This window comes from Ambystoma mexicanum, chromosome 9, assembly GCF_040938575.1.
Source record: "Ambystoma mexicanum isolate Mex_15411 chromosome 9, UKY_AmexF1_1, whole genome shotgun sequence".
NCBI classification, from domain to species: domain Eukaryota; kingdom Metazoa; phylum Chordata; class Amphibia; order Caudata; family Ambystomatidae; genus Ambystoma; species Ambystoma mexicanum.
The window spans coordinates 673310562-673330598 of record NC_090931.1 but is presented as its reverse complement, the minus strand read 5'-3'; the positions used below and the strand labels follow the sequence as shown (position 1 = coordinate 673330598).

The window sequence follows — 20037 nt, the reverse complement described above, 5'->3', positions numbered from 1 at the left end:
GGATAGCCCTCTGGGGGACAACACAGTTGTGAACTGCTGCATGTAGGGGCTTGGGCATCTGCACAGGGTTGCCCCAGTATCGCCCCGCACCCCCCTGTGTATGGGCTGATCACTGAGTGTAATTGTTAGACCCACCACAGCATCCAGAAGGGTAACAGTGGTCCTTTTTAAGCAGAGGAGCTGCCGAGCCTGCGGGACGACACCCCACAATCCAAAGGGAAGATTCATGGAAGGAGTCCTTCTTTCAGGAGAAGCAGGTGGGGGCTCTCTTCTTTCATCCTGTGCCGTTGGGGTTGGGGGGGCGTTCCACTGGCAGCACATCTGGGACCGCGCACAGCATCAGCCAGGCAACATTGGACTAGTTGACATATGAGGAAGAGCAGCCTTTGAGCAGTGGATCCATCCATAGTGCATGCACACCACGTCCTACCTGTGGAGACAGCGTAGCCCGCATCCTATTGCAACGAGTTGGGGCTCCTGCCCCAGGTGAGGGGGCAGGGGTCACCAGGGATGGCTCCGGATCGGAGGAAGACCAGAGACTGGAAGAGAGGTGTATGTAAACCGGGAGACCCGATGTGTGGACTCCTGGGGGTTATGGGCATAGGGGAACTGGAAACCACATGACCTGGAGGGGGAGACCTTGGCAAAGTTCCAGTTCCATACCAGTGACATCACAATGGTGTGTGGATGTGCCCCTGTGCCCTCGGTGGAGCTGGGCTCCATAAGATCGGACATAGACAATCCTGGAAGAGATTAGGGGTATGAGAACGGGCAGGGGTGTGAAAATGGCAGACCTATCGACCAAGGCGGCCACCCTGGAGGATAGAATGGATGGGGTCCATGCGAACCAAGCATCCATGGGGCTCCTGGAAACGCAGATGGAGGCCCACTTCATGGAAATGGAGCGCCGTGAGGAGGAGCTACGTCTCAAGGTAGACGATAGCGAAAATTGCGAGAGGAGGAATAATATTAGAATCTTCGGACTCGTGGAGGTGGAAGGGGAAACCCCAGAGGACCTGGAGAACAAGGTACAAGACATAATAACAATGGTGCTGGGCTCGAGAGACGGCGAGAAGGCCACAATAGACTGAGTTCACCGCTCTTGAGGTGGAGCTCGAGGACCGAGATCGGTCCTAGCGTGCATTCTCTACTATGGCGACAAGGTGAAGATACTTGAAAAGGCAAAATGTTTGAGAGAAATAAACTATGGCTACTCGAGGGTGACCATGTTCCAGGACCTCTCGGTCCACTTCTTGTTGAGACAGAAGAAAGGTGAGGCCCTCACTAGAGGGCTGCAGGAGAAGGGGGTGAGGTACCGATGGGGCTACCCCTTCTCGCTGATATTTGAATGGGAGGGGGAGAGGCACCACCTAGTGGCAGAAGAAGACATACAAAGGGTAACATGGGATCTGGTGGGCAGTCAGGGGGCCCGTGCTCGGAGCAGGACAGCCAGGGACCGGATCCAAATCGGAGGCCACAGGGCCCAGAATTGATGCGTGGAAAGAGAAGGGCGAAAGGAGGCCGGAAATATCAACACCTGAAGGGGACACTTGTACATTCACATTGAGCACCTGCATCCTTTAGGGACCACCCTGTCTTGGACTGGAGATCCGTGGTTTGACTGTGTTTATCTCCTTTTCACTCCTCCTACGGCTACCGGAGGGGGGGGGAGACATTGAGTAGCCTGATTGTGATTCAAGTTGATGGAAGGGGAAAATTGTTCTTGGGGGTGCTGTTCGGTTGACCGGGGGTTGGGAGGTTAGGGGTTTAGTTTGGAGCCAGGGGGGTTATAAGTTAAAGTTGTTGGGGAACGGGAAGGATAAATGACTGCTACTTAGGGGTCCAGGGTCAGGGACAAGTCCCTAGTGGTTCGACAACCATGCTCAGCGATGTGAGGGCATGGGGTCGGACCCCCTCAAGTTATAGTAGGGGAAGGGGGGCAGGAAGAGGGGGTGGGGGTGTGGACAGTATATGCCGTGGGATGTGAACATTGGAAGGGCATGTAGCCTAGTTGGATATGAGGAGTGAAGAGGGTTGGATGGAGAGGGGTAATGGTTGAAGGAGCGGATGGTCTGCTGAACGTCAAGGGTCTGAATTCTTAAAACAAGAGATCCCCGACTAGTAACCGAAAACAGAAATTGGTAGTCCTCTTCCTACAAGAGACGCACTATCGACGGGACGGAGTCGCCAATAAAAGGCAAGGAGATGGGAAGGAACTTCTGGGCTTCCCATAAATCTTCTAAAAAGGAAGGGGTTGGTATACTCCTGGGCAAATCGTTCCACCTAACAGAGATTGAGATCAAGGGGGGTTTCGGGGGAAGATTTCTGGGAATAAAAGGCACATGTAAGGGCATGTGGATCACACTCGCCACCCTTTATGCACCCAATGTGGGACAGGTGGGGTTTCTGCGTCAGGTCTTTAGGGTAATGGACGAGTGGGCAGAGGAAGCCATGCTGTTAGGGGGTATTTCAATTTGATCCTGAATCCTCGGTTGGACTGGTGGTCTGCAAAGGGGTCAGAGGCGAGAGGGGTGCAGGACCACTTCTGTGTGGATGTATGTCGTAGATCATGGCCAGGGGGTTATACTTTTTTCCTCACCCCCTCATCAGTCGTACATGAGAATTGACCGCCTGCTGAAGTCTGGAGAGGTGGTGGTGGAGGTTGGAGCGCCAAGGGTGGAGGCCATTACGTGGTTAGACCATGAACTGGTGGTGTTAATGATAATGGGGAGACAGCCATGGTGACTGTGTGGGAGGCAGCCCAGGCCACTTTTCGGGGCCTGCTCATTGCGGATGGCTCCCGTAGGAAACATAGGAGGGCTTTGATCAAAAGTAAGCTTCGAGAGGAACTGAGAGCTGTGTGGATACAGTTGACTCTGAGTGGTACATATAGGGAGGCCCTTTTGGGGGAAATGAAAGACTTAAGAGGCAAGCACTTCACTTGGTCCTAATTGGTGAGGTTGTCAAAAAGATGATACACCCGACAGAGGTACTATGAGCGGGGTGATGCAGTGGGGACCCTTCTCGCAAACAGGACAAGATGTTATAGGGTGGATAGGAGGGTTAAGGGTATCTGTAACGCTTACCTGAACTCTGCGGGAGCACCACTCAAACTCTTTCTCTAGATGCTTCTTTGCTAGCGATGTATGTCTTTCTCATCTACTTCCTTTTCTACAGCTGGGATGTTCCTAGAATCATGCACAGAAATTCTTCTATTGTTTTTATTCCAAACCCTTGTTTAAATGTCACCAGATGCTGTTAGTCTGAGAATTCATTTGCACTTTGTCATATATATATATGTATATATATATGGCAAAATGAAGCTTTTCAAGGGAAAGGCAACTTGTGGAATGCACTCCAGGGAGCAGCTGCAAGGGGAGAAATGTCCCTGCGGCAGTTAAGAGGAAAGAAAACACCTCTGTATTTCCTGGCAACACGATTTTCTTTATTGATGTTTATGCGTCAGGAAAAGGAACCATCCTAGTAAAAACTATGCATTTCGCGGTATGCAAACCGCTTGATCACGTAGTTTACAGGCAACACAGATGATGGACAAAGATTTAAACCTTGACAACTCTCTGATTGTACATAGAAAGTGTCTACCTGCTAGTTGCCGCTTTTTACATGTTTTGTCAAGCAGACATCTTTAAACAATCAGATGGTATATAATTCACATGGGAAGGTGCAGACAGATTCCATTTACACGAAAAGCATGAAAGACAATTCTGAAATGTGTATATATATATATATATATATATATATATATATATATATATATATATATATATATATATATATATATATATATATATATATACCTTTTATCTTTTTATAGTGAGTGCTCCATCCTGCTTCTATGCAGGGGCGCTTGTCCTGAAGATCTTGATGGATTTGAGAACGGATGGAACGTAATGGGAAAGGATTACTTAATTACACCCCAAATGGTCTTGACCCTTTCAAGAATTAATCTTAATGGAACCTGTTAACTAGAAACTGGCATGTACTATGCTGGAGGGAAATAGAGCTCCCCTGTGAAGAATTAACTAAATGTTCTCTGGGAAGAGATGCTGCTCTAATATATAAATGAGTCTTAGCCCAAACTCCCTCTTTCTGACCAACCACATATGAGGAATCACACACCTCACCAAACCAACAAGAAACTGTGTAACAATATGAAAATACAGAATTGTTTTTTTTTCCCCAACTATGGGAGCTCGATGTGAATGAAGCTCTGGAGAGAGCTCAAATGCGAGCCATTTGTAATTCGGGCAGCTGGAAGAAGGCTGATCGTTACCAGAGCGGCGCTCACGGTTCTGAATAATGTGTATTGCGTTTGGATGTGGAACAGCAATAGAGTGCTGACCGCATTGATAACGGAACAAACTAAGTTATAAATGCTCACAGAAAAACAATACAAGGTTATGGCTAATGCATGTAGCGTACTCCGTTCGAATGCAGAATAGCAACCTGGTGCTATCCGCGTAGTGAACAGGCACAACAGGTTTTGTAAAATATTCACAGATAAATAGTACGATGCTATGTGATATCAAACACAACCACAATAATGCGACTGAGGGTACTTGCGGCAACAACTGCTGACCGGAATTCGGGTCGCGTGTGTGAACCGTCAGAGGGAACAGAATGTACGGTGACTGGAAACTACTACTGGAAAATGTTGAGACATAATTAGGCACTGGGAAAAACTAACGCTATGACTTCAAGGAAGGCTAGAAATATAAATATATCTGTGGTGACAGGAATACACAGATGCCACGGTAAGCGTTAACTGCAAGCGGTTTACTGCAAGCAAAATGACGCGAAGCGCAGAGCTCCCGAGGGGAGGGGCTTAAATAGGGCATGAAGGAAAAAGTCTAGCCCAACAGTTACTGCAGAGAACAATGGAAGCGGCCATGTTGGGTAATCAGGAAGTGGCCACCTAATTGCCTTCTTTCATGCTAAAATGTTTTTGCACTGCCCATGCATGGTAAGCTGAAGACCAGGTTTTCTTGTGAATTTTACTGGGAGCCTTTCCTGTGATCATGACAGTATCCGAGATACAGGGGGTCGGATGAGGACAGGCGGGGTAGATATAACGGAACGCTTTGCAAGTTTCTACAAGGAGCCATTTGCTAGGCAAAAGGAGTCGGTGGAGGATATATGGCAATACTTGGCCAGGCAAAACCTCCCTAAACTTACAGGGACGGAGAGAGATGCCTTTGAGGGGGAGATAACAGGGGAAGAGGTTTTGGAAGCCATTAAAAGGTTGAAGACTGGCAAGGCCCCGGGAGGAGACGGCTTCACAGATGATTTTTGTAAGCAATACGAAACCTTGCTGGCGAAGCCACTGGCTAAGCTGTTTAACCTAATAGTTGGGCAGGATACAATACCACTGGCGTTACTTCAGGACCTGATCACGGTTATACAGAAATCTGGGAAAGACCTTGCAGAATGCGCCTCACACAGGCCCATCTCCCTACTAAATGTGGACGCAAAGGTTTTTGCCAGGATCCTAGCGACGTGTTTGGAGACTTGCCTTCCTCGATTGGTTCACCCATATCAGGTGGGATTTGTGCTAAACATTCAGGGAGTGGACAGTATGCGGAAAACCCTCCACGTGCTGTTCTCGCAGGCAGTCCGGGAGGGGGGAGCGCTCTTGCTATCCCTGGATGCAGAGAAATCATTTGACTGGGTGAGTTGGGCCTTTATGGGGGGCGGGGGGTTTTGTCACTGGGAATGGGCCCGAGATGGATGGGTTGGATATCGGCCTTGTACTCAAGGCCCACGGCTAAAGTTGTGGTCAACAGGAACGAATCGCGGTCCTTTCCACTAGGGAGGGGCACGCAACAGGGATGCCTCCTATCCCCGCTCATATATGCGCTAGTGATGTAACCGTGAGTGGCATCGATCCAGGCTCAGGGAAACAATGGGTGGCAATGGACAATGAGGTACTGGCCCTGGTCTCATTGGACGAGTGGGTATGGGTTCCCAAAACCTGCATCCCGAAGAGTTTTGCTGCACCCGGTGATGGAGGTACTGTGGTCTGTTTGGAAAGAAGGGGGTGATAATAGGTGGCTCACAACGTGGCCGTTGGCCCTTGAGCTGTAGCTGGGTCCCCTCACTTAGGGACGGGATTGAGGAGCCGTTGGTATTCCAGCCTTGGTACAAAGCGGGGCTCAGTAGGGCGGGACAACTATGGAATGGGGGAACTTTTGTATCTAGACCCTGGGGCTGGGTACACTGTCACCCTTTCGCTTCCTACAACTAAAGGGGGCCCTGACAGAGGATAGATGTGGGGAAAACCTCGGGAGGGAACTGACAGACTTCGACAGGTTCCTGATTACACAGAAGGGGTCCAAGGGACTGATAGCTAGATTATATAGATTGCTCCTCCTGGCAGCTCCAAGGGATCTCCCCCTGCAAGAATGCGGTGGGGACTGGATCTGGGCAGGGATATTGAGGACACGATGTGGGCCTGCATGCGTAGACAACATTGCTTCAATAAAGACACCAAGCCCTGAAACTACTGCATAGGTAGCACTACCCTCCCGTGAGGATAGCCCGGATGAGGGAGGGATATGACCCTCGCTGCTGGAAGTTTCACAGGGAAAAGGGGGACTATATACACATGTGGTGGAACTGCCCTAGTGTGCAAGCATATTGGAGGGCGGTCCGGTTGTGGATAAAGGTGGTGGATGGGATCCAGAGGGACCTCTCGCTGTTGCTCATCTTTGGTGCGAACGTGGAAGGGAAGCCTGGGGCGGAACAGGGCCACATGTTTCACGTGATGTTGGTGGCAGCGAGGTGCTGTTTGGCCCAAAGGTGGAAAAGTCCCTGAATGCCAAGGGAGAAGGAATGGACCTCCAAAGTTTGTGCGATATGATATGGAATACCTAACCCACCTCTTAGATGAGTCCAGATCTGACACTGAGGGAATGTGGCTCCGTTTCTTTGAGAAATATGGTTTGTTGGACTAAGAAGGCTGGGAGATGGATGATTGATGGACTGAACAAGTAAAGCTTTTGTACTGAATACTGTGTCTGATGGGCTTGTTGTCTCAGTCGGGGATCTGGGGGGGGGAGGGGGTTCATGCACCTAGTGTTCAAGCGTACCCTGGAGAAGTACCCTGATCTGGAGAAGAGATATTAACATGTGTCCAACGTCTGGTGGAGTCCAATTGGAAAGATCCATGGCTGGGGGAGGGGAAATGCAGATTGTTGGGGTAAACGAGTAATGCTCAACTGCTATTTTGCTTTATAACCGAAATGCCAATAAAATTTAATTTTACTATTTAGAGTACGCAGATATATTGCTTGCAATCATAAAGAGAGTCTATGGGGAGGCCTTCATCCAGGGGAGTCTTCCTGAAACGATGAGAGAAGCATTGATCAGTTATTTTGAAACCCCGAAAAGACCCCATTTGCTGCGTATCATATAGGCCCATATCGCTTTTAAATGTTGATACATGCGTCCTGTGTGAAAAGCTCCAGGGGCTTCTGCGGTCTTCTATCCTACAACTGCACTGCTGAAATTGCCTCCTGGTCCTTCTCCCATAGCTGACCCTCTCTGGTGTGACTTCCCAAGCTTTTCTTTGATATTCGTTCTTCCCAGGGGTATTCTCAAGGCGGCCCCATTTTCAGAAGCGGAGACCACTACCCAAGGTTGACTTGAGAACCTTCCATTGACTACTGCCAATTGCAGCGTCTCCACCTTTCATCCCCTCTTGCTGGAACGCTCAACCTTGGAATCCCTGAAACTGGAATAATCATAATTTCCAAGGGTATTGGGATCCCTCCTGCACCGATGTGTTGGCAATCTTGGGTTCCAGGGGGATAATATGCGCAGTGAGCATCTCTGGAAACTGCTGCAGGACTGCTTATTCTGTCCCTTAGTATTGCATTCCTGACTCACTGGTGTTTCTGGCAAACCTTTTCTTTGTGTGTTTCTTCATCCCTGGACCGCTATGATCATCAAGGGACTTCTGTGGATTTCACTCCACTGGAATGTCATTAACTGCTCCTTGGGACCTAGAAGATACCCCTTCCCCTCCAAAGACTGCCCATAGTAATAAAACTGTTCCACCTTGCTCTCTTGAAACTTTCCAGCCTAGAAAGGAAAAGTTACTGCATTTTCTCTTCTAGGAAAGAGAGTCTACTGAACACAAACTCTTCTTGAAACTGTTTTACTTGTTACATTGTGGCAGCTTTTACTTAACACAATGTACTTGCCTATAAGCGTACTGATTTTTCTTTTGAGTTATCTTACATCAAAATTATATTTTTATAAAAATATACTTTGTGGACATTTTCTCATTCTGGTGTTTGTGAAACTACTGTACCTGTTAACCACTCACTCTACCTGATAGTTGGGCTGCTCTGCCATACTGCTACTTGGAGAACTTGGTGAGCTTGTGGGAATCGTTAACCGTACATAACTGGAGATGCACCTAAAAAGATGCTGACCACAGGGTTTTAGTACAATCACCATAAGAGCTATAATTTCTTGTATGCACTCATATTTAATTGTATTCGCTTTTGGCAGTTTTTCTTTATTTTTTGCGTTTACATTTTACGTTGTCTATAGTCGCAATAGGCCAGTCGTTGAACAAGTGTTTATTAATTTGTTAATTTATTAGACCACATGTTGTAATGAGAGTTGGCTCATTTTCTGTCCGTTTCGGTGGTTCTTTCAAGTGATGATTGTACCAATGGCTTGATATTCTCTCCGCATGCATTTTTCAGAATCTTGCTGTATTGTAATTGGGTTTTAATCTCCTACATTATGAAAGCTGTAGAGTTAATTTCTGCAATCAAAGGCAAGAGTTCCTATCCATTAGTTTTCGATGCAGCCATTTCAATGTCCATTTTGCCGTTGCTACACCTGGTATGCTTAGGTGCAGTAGAAACAATTTCATTTATTTATTTTTAAAGTGCACAACAGCCCAGTGGCATTGTGGCGCTGTTAGAGATAAAGACATCAAGCTGGTTACAGAGGAAGGCAAGTGGTTACAAGGAATTTAGCATTACAGGAGTATAATGGTTACATATACTGGCATTACACACACATATCATACAAAACCTTTTTCAGTTCATATAATATTTGATGTATAATGGCACTGTTAATATTTGTTTTTTTATCTGGTATGGCTCTTTTAATTAAATTAATGACAAAGACCTGGGAAATGTCCCATAGAAGCCTTTTACTGACACAGAGCATCAATGTGTCCCTTTGCAGATGCTTGGATGGGCCCACCACCAGGAGTTGAAAGGATAGCTTTTGAATCCGCATATGGTGCCCTACACTCATGACTTCTGTTTTCCCTTTGGTGCTGTTTAGATGGATCGTTGGTTCTTCTCTCGCTCACCTCGCACAATGGATGGGTGACCTCTGTGAAATGGTCACCTATACATGAACAGCAGCTAATTTCTGGCTCCCTCGACAACATTGTCAAACTCTGGGACACGAGAAGGTAAACTTGCTTTTTGTGTTGGTTGTTGCCATATCCTAATGTTGTTGAATCACAGAACGCAATGGCACTACATTAACTCTTGATGTGGGTGGCATCACCTGTAGTTGGTGTGTCTACTGTCTGACATCTCCCCTAACCCCACAATGTAATTAAATACAGCAATTCATGGGCAGTCACCGGGCATCAGGGTAAAGTTGAATCAAGTACAAAATCAAGGTCTTAAGTCATGGTCACTGTGAAATCGGATAGGCAAGCTAGACCGGTGTAAATGTCTTTAGAGATAAAAAAAATATTCCTCTATTATCCTTCACATCACAATGATTCCTTAGATCCATTGCGCTGTGAAGCTGCAATCAGGCACACAGATTTGCCTAACACCAGTGCAGCGCGAATAACCAGTTGTGGTGTTTGCCTAGTAAAGACCACCTCTCTATTTACTCCATAACATATGTTGCTGTAGGCATCTCCTACTACTCCACACCCACTCGTGTTCAATTACAACTCTTTTCTTTCTGTACTCTTCAGTTGCAAGGCCCCGCTATATGACTTGGCAGCTCATGAAGACAAGGTCTTGTGTGTGGAGTGGACGGAGACTGGGGTAAGGGATACACAATATTGTTAGCATCCTTTGCCGTGAATTTGCATTCTCCTAAATGGAAGCTGGTATTCGCGTTCTTTTTGACTGCTTGCTCCAGAGGAAGGCCTATTGAAATGCTTTTCAGCATAAATCTGTTGTGCTTAGTGTGTGTGATGTTTGTGCTCCACTCTGAAGCAGTGCCGCCAGATTCTTCTCAGTAACCCCACACCCTGTCCGTTAATGTAACAGTGAAGTACGAGGATACCAGAAAGTAGTGGGTGTTAGATGGATTTCCAAAATCAACCTTGTGGTTAGATTATGGGAGGCCACGCTATTATGGTGACCATGGAGACATTAACATTTTAGCAAAGCCCAATTTAAGGTGAAGTTGCAGAGCGGCACAGCTTAGTCTCAGGAGGGCTGAGAGAGTGGGCTAGGGCTATAATGAGTCCACACAGAGCAAACCCCATGATTAAAGTTGCATAGGTAATTACAAAAATACAATTATCCATGAGGCCTTTAGATTACACACTAAGCTAGTGAAATCGTCTAGTCAAATATTGACACACCAACACTTATAAAACAGATGTATACATTCACCCTTAGGAAATAGAGTAAAACATTTGTTCCAATAACCAGTGCAACACAGTTAAGTACTCAGATGTACTAGAAGTAAACAAGATACTTTATAAGAGCTAGAGATGATGTTCTATGGTTATTCTAAAGTCCAGCAGTAAGCTGGTTTGGGGCCTTGTGCCCAAAAGTCATCAGTTCCAAAGATCCACTTCGGCGGTAGGTTTATTAAGAGATTGACAATGCCACTGGTTATGATTAAGAGTCAAACATTTGGGTAAAGTTTAGGAAAGTCAATTTGTTCAATCCCAGGCACTAGAATAGGTCCAGTAAGAGATCCTTGGCTAGGCCTCCACCGACCAAAGTCAGGAAAGAGTGATTTGGGTACAGGACGTTGCGCCCATGTTATGGGAGTTTTCCTAAAGTCCAACTTGGTAGTAAGACTTTAGTAAGCTATCCCAGTGGTTTGTAGATCCCCCAACTCTTAGTATCAGTCTGTACTAACTCAGGACCTTGGTAAAGTGGCAGAGCAGTCAGGCTCATCTTAAGAGGAAGATGTGAGCAGCAAGTAAAGCACATCAAAGAAACACTTGCACATAAATGTATATTAAAATATATATTTATTTACACGAGTCACTGTTAAATACATAACACAATAAACCATCACACATAGGTATACTTTTCAATACTTTCAGATCGTCCCTTCTTAGTAGTTGCTGAACGTATACAATTGTTAGGAGTTTGACAGTTCTATCAGTAATACCGCGCACCCACAAAATAATACAGTAATTGCATTTAGTCTGCATACACATAAGATAGTGATTTTTGGCAAGGAAAACTGTTGGTTAGTGTTATCTTAATAGAGCTTCAGGTTCTATAAGCAGTTTCGCAGCACAGCAAGTATTTCAAAGTCAAAAACGCAACCCTAGCTAAAAGGCAGTTCGTAGCGGCTTAAAGTCTTGCAAAGCAGAAGAAATCAAAGGTTCCTGTGAACACTTTCTAGTCCCTAGGAAGGATGATATAAGAAGGCTTAACCAACTTTGGAGACCCTGTTAAAGGACTTCTTAAAAGGGACACAAATGGCGGCTTGAGTCGGCAGTAAGAGGGGGGTTGCCCTGGACACCTCTATGTGCACTCCAATCCTCTGAAGCGATGTTTTGGAATCAGATGAGCAATACCTTTTTCCCTACAATACCTTTTGGTTAGAAAAAAAAGTTTGTGCTGGATTCTGTCAAGCTGAGATGTTCGTGATGATTGTGTACCTGTTTTCCTTGATGTGGATCTTGTTGAGGCCGCCAGACTGCAGTCTTCTGAACGATGAGTGTGTGACTCGGGGAACCCGCCTCTCCACCACCCAAATGGCACAGGGTGGAGGATGGGCAGACTCCCAGCGCCACGGAAAGCACTCTCCCGATTAACGTGGCGATGGGACTGTGCAAGCACAGACAGGAGAGGCTACGATCAGTCTGAAGTGTCGTAACAAGGCGAGGTCCAAGTTGAAGGTCGATGCACCAAGCTGCAGGCTGACTTCGGATAGCTGGTAAGAAGATGGAGCACCAAGCACCAGGCTGAGACAGACTGGAAAAGGGGAACCAGATTGGGAACGAGCTAAAGGTCTCAGAGGAATAAGGGGGGACCCTTGAACCTGCAAGACGCAGGGCAGAACAAGGAACCGAGGTACAGAAATAGGGACCAGAGAGACCCAAAAGACCTAGAGCTAACTGGACCCCTCAAGCAGACAAAAGGGTAAGTAAGCAACAGGGCCCTAAGTGGAACAGGGTACCCAGCAGGACAAGTAGGACAGGATACCCAGGAGGGTTGTAGGCAGGGCAAGTAGGACAGACAGGGCAAGTAGTCCAGGCAGGGCAAGTAGTCCAGGCAGGGCAAGTAGTCCAGGCAGGGCAAGTAGTCCAGGCAGGGCAAGTAGGACAGGGTACCCAGGCTGGCAGTAGGTAGTAGGCTGGGCAAGTAGTCAGGCAGGGCAAGTAGGACAGGGTACCCAGGCTGGCAGTAGGTAGTAGGCTGGGCAAGTAGATGAGGATTCCCAGACAGGCTGTAGGCAGGGCAGGATAGCGGGAAGCTGGTTTCACAGGAAAACCAGGAGCGGGCAACACGAACGAAGCTTCCGCGTTGAGACGCGATTGGCTTCTGTTGCCGCTTCCTTTTATGGGCCGCCGGCGCCCGCGAGGCCTGAAACGCAAGCCGTTTCACCCCCGAGCGCCGGCGGACCCAAAACGAGGCTTGGAAGGCGAGCCCTTCCCGATGTACACGCCTGATCTACGGCGCATGCGCGGGACTGAGACAGTGGTCTCCCGCGCATGCGCCGTAGCCCACCAACAGCGGTTCCTGAAGCTCTCCTCCCGGCGGCTCCCCAGACGCGAAAGCGCGGGTAGAGCCGCCAGGAAGGAGAAGGGAGAGCGATCGCCCTGGACCTCGGTCTCCCCCGAAGTGGCGTGACACTATGTTCCCTCCCAGGAAGACCCGGAGCCCCGGGTTTCCAAGGAAACCGATCATAGAACTTCCGCACCAAGCGGGAGGCATGCACATGCCGATGAGGCTCCCAAGTGCGATCACAAGCTGGATACCCCTTCCAATCCACCAAGAAATGGAGCACCCCCCTAAGATAGCGGGCATCGCAAATCTCTTGTACCTCAAATTCTGGAACCCCTTGGACTATGACAGAGGCAGGGCGAGGACAGGACCGACCATAGGGATCTGCTACATAGGGTTTCAAAAGGGAGACATGAAAAACAGGGTGTACATGCCAAGAGGGAGGTAGCTGAAGACGGAAGGCCACAGAGGATAGCCGTTCGGTTATCGTGAATGGACCAAAATACCGGGGGGCCAGTTTAACCGGTAAATTGCGTAAAGGCAGATTTTTGGAGGACAGCCACACCTTATGCCCTACTAGTAAATCTGGTTCCGGACTCCTTTTCCTGTCAGCCTGGGCCTTCATCCATTCCTTCGCTCTCTTCAGGATATCACATGCCAATTCTTGTTGTCGTTGTATATTGGAGACCAAGGCATCAGCAGATGGTACGGTACTAGTGGGTACAGGATGGAACGGCACCAATTTGGGATGTTGACCAGTAGAACAAAAGAACGGACTGATTCCGATGGAAGCATGAATAGTGTTGTTGTAGGATACTTCAGCGAGATCCAAGCATGCCTTCCAGTTGGACTGAGTGGCGTTGGAAAAACAACGGAGGTACTCCTCCAAGGTCTGATTAGTCCTTTCGGTAAGACCGTTGGTCTGTGGATGATAACCAGAACTCAACGCTCTACGTACACCCAGATGATTACACACCTTGTTCCAAAAGGCAGAAAGGTATTGAGAACCACGATCCGAGATTATCTTTTCTGGAAGACCATGTAATCGATAGATTTCGTGGAGAAAGACGGAAGCCATCTGAGCAGCCGTAGGGATCTTGTGGAATGGAATGAAGTGGGCATATTTAGTGAAACTGTCGACCACAACCATGATGCAAGTGTACCCGTCAGAGGGAGGTAGTTCAACCACGAAATCAGTGGCGATAGTATGCCACGGGTATGGTGCCAATTCGGTGGGTACCAGTAAACCCAGAGGTCGTCTCCTTGGGACTTTACATTGAGCACAGACGGGACAACTCTCGATGAATCCCTTAACCTCGGTAGCCCACCTAGGCCACCAGTATTGTCGAGAAATCAGTTCACATGTTGCTTTCACCCCTCGATGCCCACCAATGGGAGAGCCATGTAACCCATGTAATATGTCTTCACGAACCGAACCCTCGGGAATGTAAAGCCTCTTCCGAAAAAACAGGAGTCCATCATGTTCCGATACGAACTTGCGCCGAAGAAGGACCGGTCTTTCAGGATCCGACCTGGTGGCGTCAGCGATGGCTTGTAGGTGAGAGGACAAGGTCAATAAGAAATGTTGGGGGGAAAGCAGAGGCTGATCCAAACTAGGCGTTTCTTCCCCTTTCTCCAGGGATCGTGATAGAGCATCCGCTTTCAGATTGGCTGTTCCCGGAATGTAAGTGACGTGAAATACGAAAGGGGAGAAAAAGAAGGCCCACCTAGCCTGTCGGGGTGTTCGGCATTGCAGGGAGCGTAGATACTGCAAATTGCGATGATGGGTACGTACTTCCACCGAAAAACGGGCTCCGAGCAGATGATGCCTCCATTCCTCGAACGCGGTTTTTATAGCCAACAGTTCTAACTCGATAACGGCATAGTTTCTTTCACTGGGACTTAGCTTGCGCGAGAAGTAGGCCACCGGATGTTCAACTGAGGTTTCTGGATCTTTCTGCAGAAGGACTGCACCCACAGCAAAGTTCGATGCGTCCGCTTCTACGATGAAAGGTAGATCGTCCTGAGGATGGCGCAGAATGGGGGCGACCATAAAGGCCGACTTCAAGGTGTCGAATGCCTGGGAAGCGAGAGAATCCCACCTGAAAGTGATCTTACTGCTGGTCAGACGGGTAAGGGGCGCTGAGATTTGAGAGAACAGTGGTATAAAGCGCCTGTAAAAATTTGCGAATCCCAAAAAGCGTTGCAGAGATTTTATATCATGGGGTTGAGTCCACTCCTGTATGGCTTGTAATTTCTTGGGGTCCATTTCAATCCCATCCTGATTGATCACAAATCCCAAAAACTCAATGCTGGACAAGTGAAAACTGCATTTCTCAGCCTTTGCGAATAGGTGATTGGAAGATAAGCGTTGAAGGACCTCACGAACATGTTCTACATGGTCTTCAATGGATCTGGAAAAAACCAAGATATCGTCCAGATATACCCAGACCGACAAACCAATGAGATCACTAAAGATGTTGTCCATTAATCGTTGAAAAACGGCCGGGGCGTTGCACAGACCGAACGGCATGACTTTATACTCGAAATGGCCAAATGATGTCTTGAAAGCCGTTTTCCATTCGTCCCCGTTCTTGATACGTACCAGATGGTACGCTCCGCGTAAATCCAGTTTAGTGAAGATCCGGGCAGTATGTAAAGTATCCAAGATAGTGTGTATCAAAGGGAGAGGATACCGATCTTTAGCTGTTATTTCGTTGAGTTCACGATAATCAACACAAGGTCTCAAGGTACCTTCTTTCTTCTTCACAAAAAATAAAGGAAACCCCGCAGGAGACTTAGACGGAACGATGTACCCTTTTCGTAAGCAATCCGATAAGTAGTCCCGTAGCACTTGTTTCTCCTCCCGTGTTAAAGCGTATAGTTTCCCATGAGGTACCACGCAGTCAGGTAACAACTCGATAGAACAATCAAACGGGCGATGCGGTGGTAGGGGTATATCGCCCGGTTCAGAAAACACGTGGCCAAACTCGGCGTAGTCCTGAGGAACATGAGAGACAGAACACACACGGACCCCGTTTCCGTTAGGATTCAAGGGGGTCGATGGAGCCCGAGTGGGCGTAGACACACAGCATTTCTGAGTGCAAACAGCAGAGGAAAAGGTCAGAGTGTGCTTTCTCCAATCGATTACCGGGTTATGATATTGTAGCCAAGGTAATCCCAAAACCACCTTGTAGGTGGGAGACTTTATGACGTCCAAAGCGAGTTCCTCAAGATGGTTGGCGATCCGAAGGGATAGACCCACTGTGGATTGCAGGACTGGGCCAGAGGACAGAGGATTTCCGTCGATGACTTGCACAGACAGAGCAGTGGCTCTGGACAGGAGTGGAATCTGATTCACAGAAGCAAAAGTTTCATCTATGTAATTGCCGGAAGCCCCGCTATCCAGCAGAGCAAACACCTCCACACTTCTGCCGGGTAGCTTGATTCGAATCTTCAGAGTCTGTAGTACCGCAGGTTGCATAGGATGTAGAACCGAACAAAACGCGGAAAGGACTGAAGAGAGAGAGGGACCTGTCGCTGCCTTCCCAACACACGACAGGTCCTCTAGTTTTCCGCCTTTTTCTTCTGAGACCGTAGAGGGCATGTACCCAGGAAATGCCCAGCAGCTCCACAATAAGAGACATAGACGTAAAGTTCTTCTCCGTCTTCTCTCTTCCTCTGATAAAGGACCCCTCATAGCCCCTAGTTGCATAGGTTCTGGTCCAGATTCAGTAGACCCGAAGGATCCGGCTGGTAAACCGGTTATCCTGGAACTGCCCCTCTCGAACCGACGTCTCTCTGCCTTCCGTTCCGCCAGTCTCTGATCAATACGGAGCACCTGCTCAATTAGTAGTTGAAGAGTCTCGGGTTCGGGTATATGGAGTAACTCGTCCTTAAACTCTTCCCTCAGCCCACGGCGAAACAGTGTCTTTTGTGTGATTTCCGGCCATTGAGAATCGGTTGCCAGCAGACGGAATCGACTGATGTATGTTATTACGTCGACATTCCCCTGTTTTAGATCCATCAACTGGTTCTGCGCAGCGGAGGCCAGGTTGGGGGTCTGAAAGACCTCAAGAAATGCTTTTTCGAAAGCTGCAAAGTCGTTCAGGATTGGGCTATTGGTAACCACAAACGGAGTTGCCCAGGCCAGAGCATTGCCCGTCAAATTACCCAAGATATAACCGATCTTGGCCTTGTCGTTATTGAAATGCGTCGATCTAAAAAGAAAATGGATTCGACAATGATTACAGAATTCTGCTACTCGTCGTGGGTCTCCGTCGAACTTGATAGGCGTTGTGTGTGCCAAAGATCCTTCCACCTGTGAGGTACTTGGAACCCCTTGGGTTATCATTTGGCGTAGGGTCTGGTTCTCCTGGCGTAAGGCGATCATCTCTGCCCTGAGTGCTTGTAACTCATTCCGCACTTCTTGCGAATCTTCCATCTCAAGGTCTGAAGGCAGGCGTCTCAATCTGTCAAGCTGAGATGTTCGTGATGATTGTGTACCTGTTTTCCTTGATGTGGATCTTGTTGAGGCCGCCAGACTGCAGTCTTCTGAACGATGAGTGTGTGACTCGGGGAACCCGCCTCTCCACCACCCAAATGGCACAGGGTGGAGGATGGGCAGACTCCCAGCGCCACGGAAAGCACTCTCCCGATTAACGTGGCGATGGGACTGTGCAAGCACAGATAGGAGAGGCTACGATCAGTCTGAAGTGTCGTAACAAGGCGAGGTCCAAGTTGAAGGTCGATGCACCAAGCTGCAGGCTGACATCGGATAGCTGGTAAGAAGATGGAGCACCAAGCACCAGGCTGAGACAGACTGGAAAAGGGGAACCAGATTGGGAACGAGCTAAAGGTCTCAGAGGAATAAGGGGGGACCCTTGAACCTGCAAGACGCAGGGCAGAACAAGGAACCGAGGTACAGAAATAGGGACCAGAGAGACCCAAAAGACCTAGAGCTAACTGGACCCCTCAAGCAGACAAAAGGGTAAGTAAGCAACAGGGCCCTAAGTGGAACAGGGTACCCAGCAGGACAAGTAGGACAGGATACCCAGGAGGGTTGTAGGCAGGGCAAGTAGGACAGACAGGGCAAGTAGTCCAGGCAGGGCAAGTAAGTCAGGCAGGGCAAGTAGTCCAGGCAGGGCAAGTAGGACAGGCAGGGCAAGTAGGACAGGGTACCCAGGCTGGCAGTAGGTAGTAGGCTGGGCAAGTAGTCAGGCAGGGCAAGTAGGACAGGGTACCCAGGCTGGCAGTAGGTAGTAGGCTGGGCAAGTAGATGAGGATTCCCAGACAGGCTGTAGGCAGGGCAGGATAGCGGGAAGCTGGTTTCACAGGAAAACCAGGAGCGGGCAACACGAACGAAGCTTCCGCGTTGAGACGCGATTGGCTTCTGTTGCCGCTTCCTTTTATGGGCCGCCGGCGCCCGCGAGGCCTGAAACGCAAGCCGTTTCACCCCCGAGCGCCGGCGGACCCAAAACGAGGCTTGGAAGGCGAGCCCTTCCCGATGTACACGCCTGATCTACGGCGCATGCGCGGGACTGAGACAGTGGTCTCCCGCGCATGCGCCGTAGCCCACCAACAGCGGTTCCTGAAGCTCTCCTCCCGGCGGCTCCCCAGACGCGAAAGCGCGGGTAGAGCCGCCAGGAAGGAGAAGGGAGAGCGATCGCCCTGGACCTCGGTCTCCCCCGAAGTGGCGTGACAGATGGTCCGTGATGTTGCTGCTCTGGACCCGACCTCCATATTCTTTGGTCTGATGACTGAAGGCAGGACAATGGATGGGATCTCTTGGTAGCAGTCTCGATGCAGGACGTTGGGCACAAATTTCAACAACTTCTTGGTTCACTCTGGAGTTTTGCTGCCTTTTTTGCAGCACCAATAAAGGATGAGATTTGCCCAGTCAATCTTATTCGCTTCCTGCACTCTGAGGGGGGTCTGAGCGAGTTGAATCGGATCTCTGGAGTGTCCTTGTGTTAATATTTAGACGGATTCGGCCTTTCCACGACGATGCACTCAAAATGGGCAGCAGGTCTCCTGGTATTGGGGTTTCGCAGCTCTGGAAACTCACAAGACTTCGGGAGATGGCTCAAAACAAAGTTAGTCTTGGGGCTGGTTGTTCCCACCAAACAAAGGAAAGGAGTCACCCCCATTCGGCGCTCCTCTGCCACACAGAAAACGGGGTCAGGACAGCAGTGGTTGCTTCACGGTTTTGCAAAGGGTCTGAAGGCGTCTCTGGTCGTCGTCTTCTTCGGTTACTTCAGCTTCTAGTGGTCGACATGCTTTTCACTCCAGGATCCTCACCTTTTATACAGTTCCAGCACACACACTGCAATCTCTCTCTCAGCAATATACAGAAAGGGGCGTTTGGCTGTTCAATCAGGACAGCGGGAGCTGGTTTTATTCAGGCACTCTGGCAGACAAAGAACAGGGGGGTGGAAAACTCCTCCCCCACTTCCTGCCCACCCAGACACTCTGGAGCCTAGGCGGAGATACCTACTGGTTCCTGCCAAAGACAAAACACATTCACAGACCCCCCCCCCCCAGAATGGTAGAAGAAGGGCTAACAAAGAACCACCACACTAGTAATGGCGAAAAGAGAAGGGGGGCCCCAAGTTGGTACTTGGGTGCCCGTACTGTGCACCAGCGGGGCTATGGACATAGCCTGCGGTAGAAAAATCACACAATAGTTAGCAGAACACTTCCAATGCCACCAGCCATAACTAAAAGATTTTCTGTGACTAAAAAGTCACAGGAGCGGAGAGAAGGGGTGTACTACGTATCCCTTTGGCACTCCACCTAATCTCAGAGATTATAAAGTTTTAGGAGAGATTCTCGATACTTAAGAACTGTAGTTACTTAATACAAAGAAAATTGTTCCAAAAGACAGAGCCCATAAGAATGAATGAGTGGGAAAAGGCTCCACTCATTCAGGATTAAAGAAAAAGGTCAAGACGGCCAGCAGAAAATGCTGGGTGTCTCGCTAGGAGAGGGGATGAAACATATAAAAATGATAAATCTCCCGAACACATGTAACTCTGAAGCACAAGGGGGACAAGGAGTAAATTAACATATGTTAATTTACCCCTGACTC

General features: G+C 48.6%; 1 protein-coding gene across 1 annotated transcript in view; it reads left to right on the top strand.

Annotated features, from left to right (window-relative positions):
• The window catches only part of WDR12 (WD repeat domain 12), a 484520-nt gene that overhangs the window by 416929 nt on the left and 47554 nt on the right, over positions 1-20037 (top strand). Inside the window, exons 11-12 of the mRNA XM_069615517.1 lie at positions 9334-9466; positions 9992-10064. Of these exons, the coding sequence (XP_069471618.1) occupies positions 9334-9466; positions 9992-10064 (206 nt within the window). The remainder of the gene's footprint in view (positions 1-9333; positions 9467-9991; positions 10065-20037) is intronic.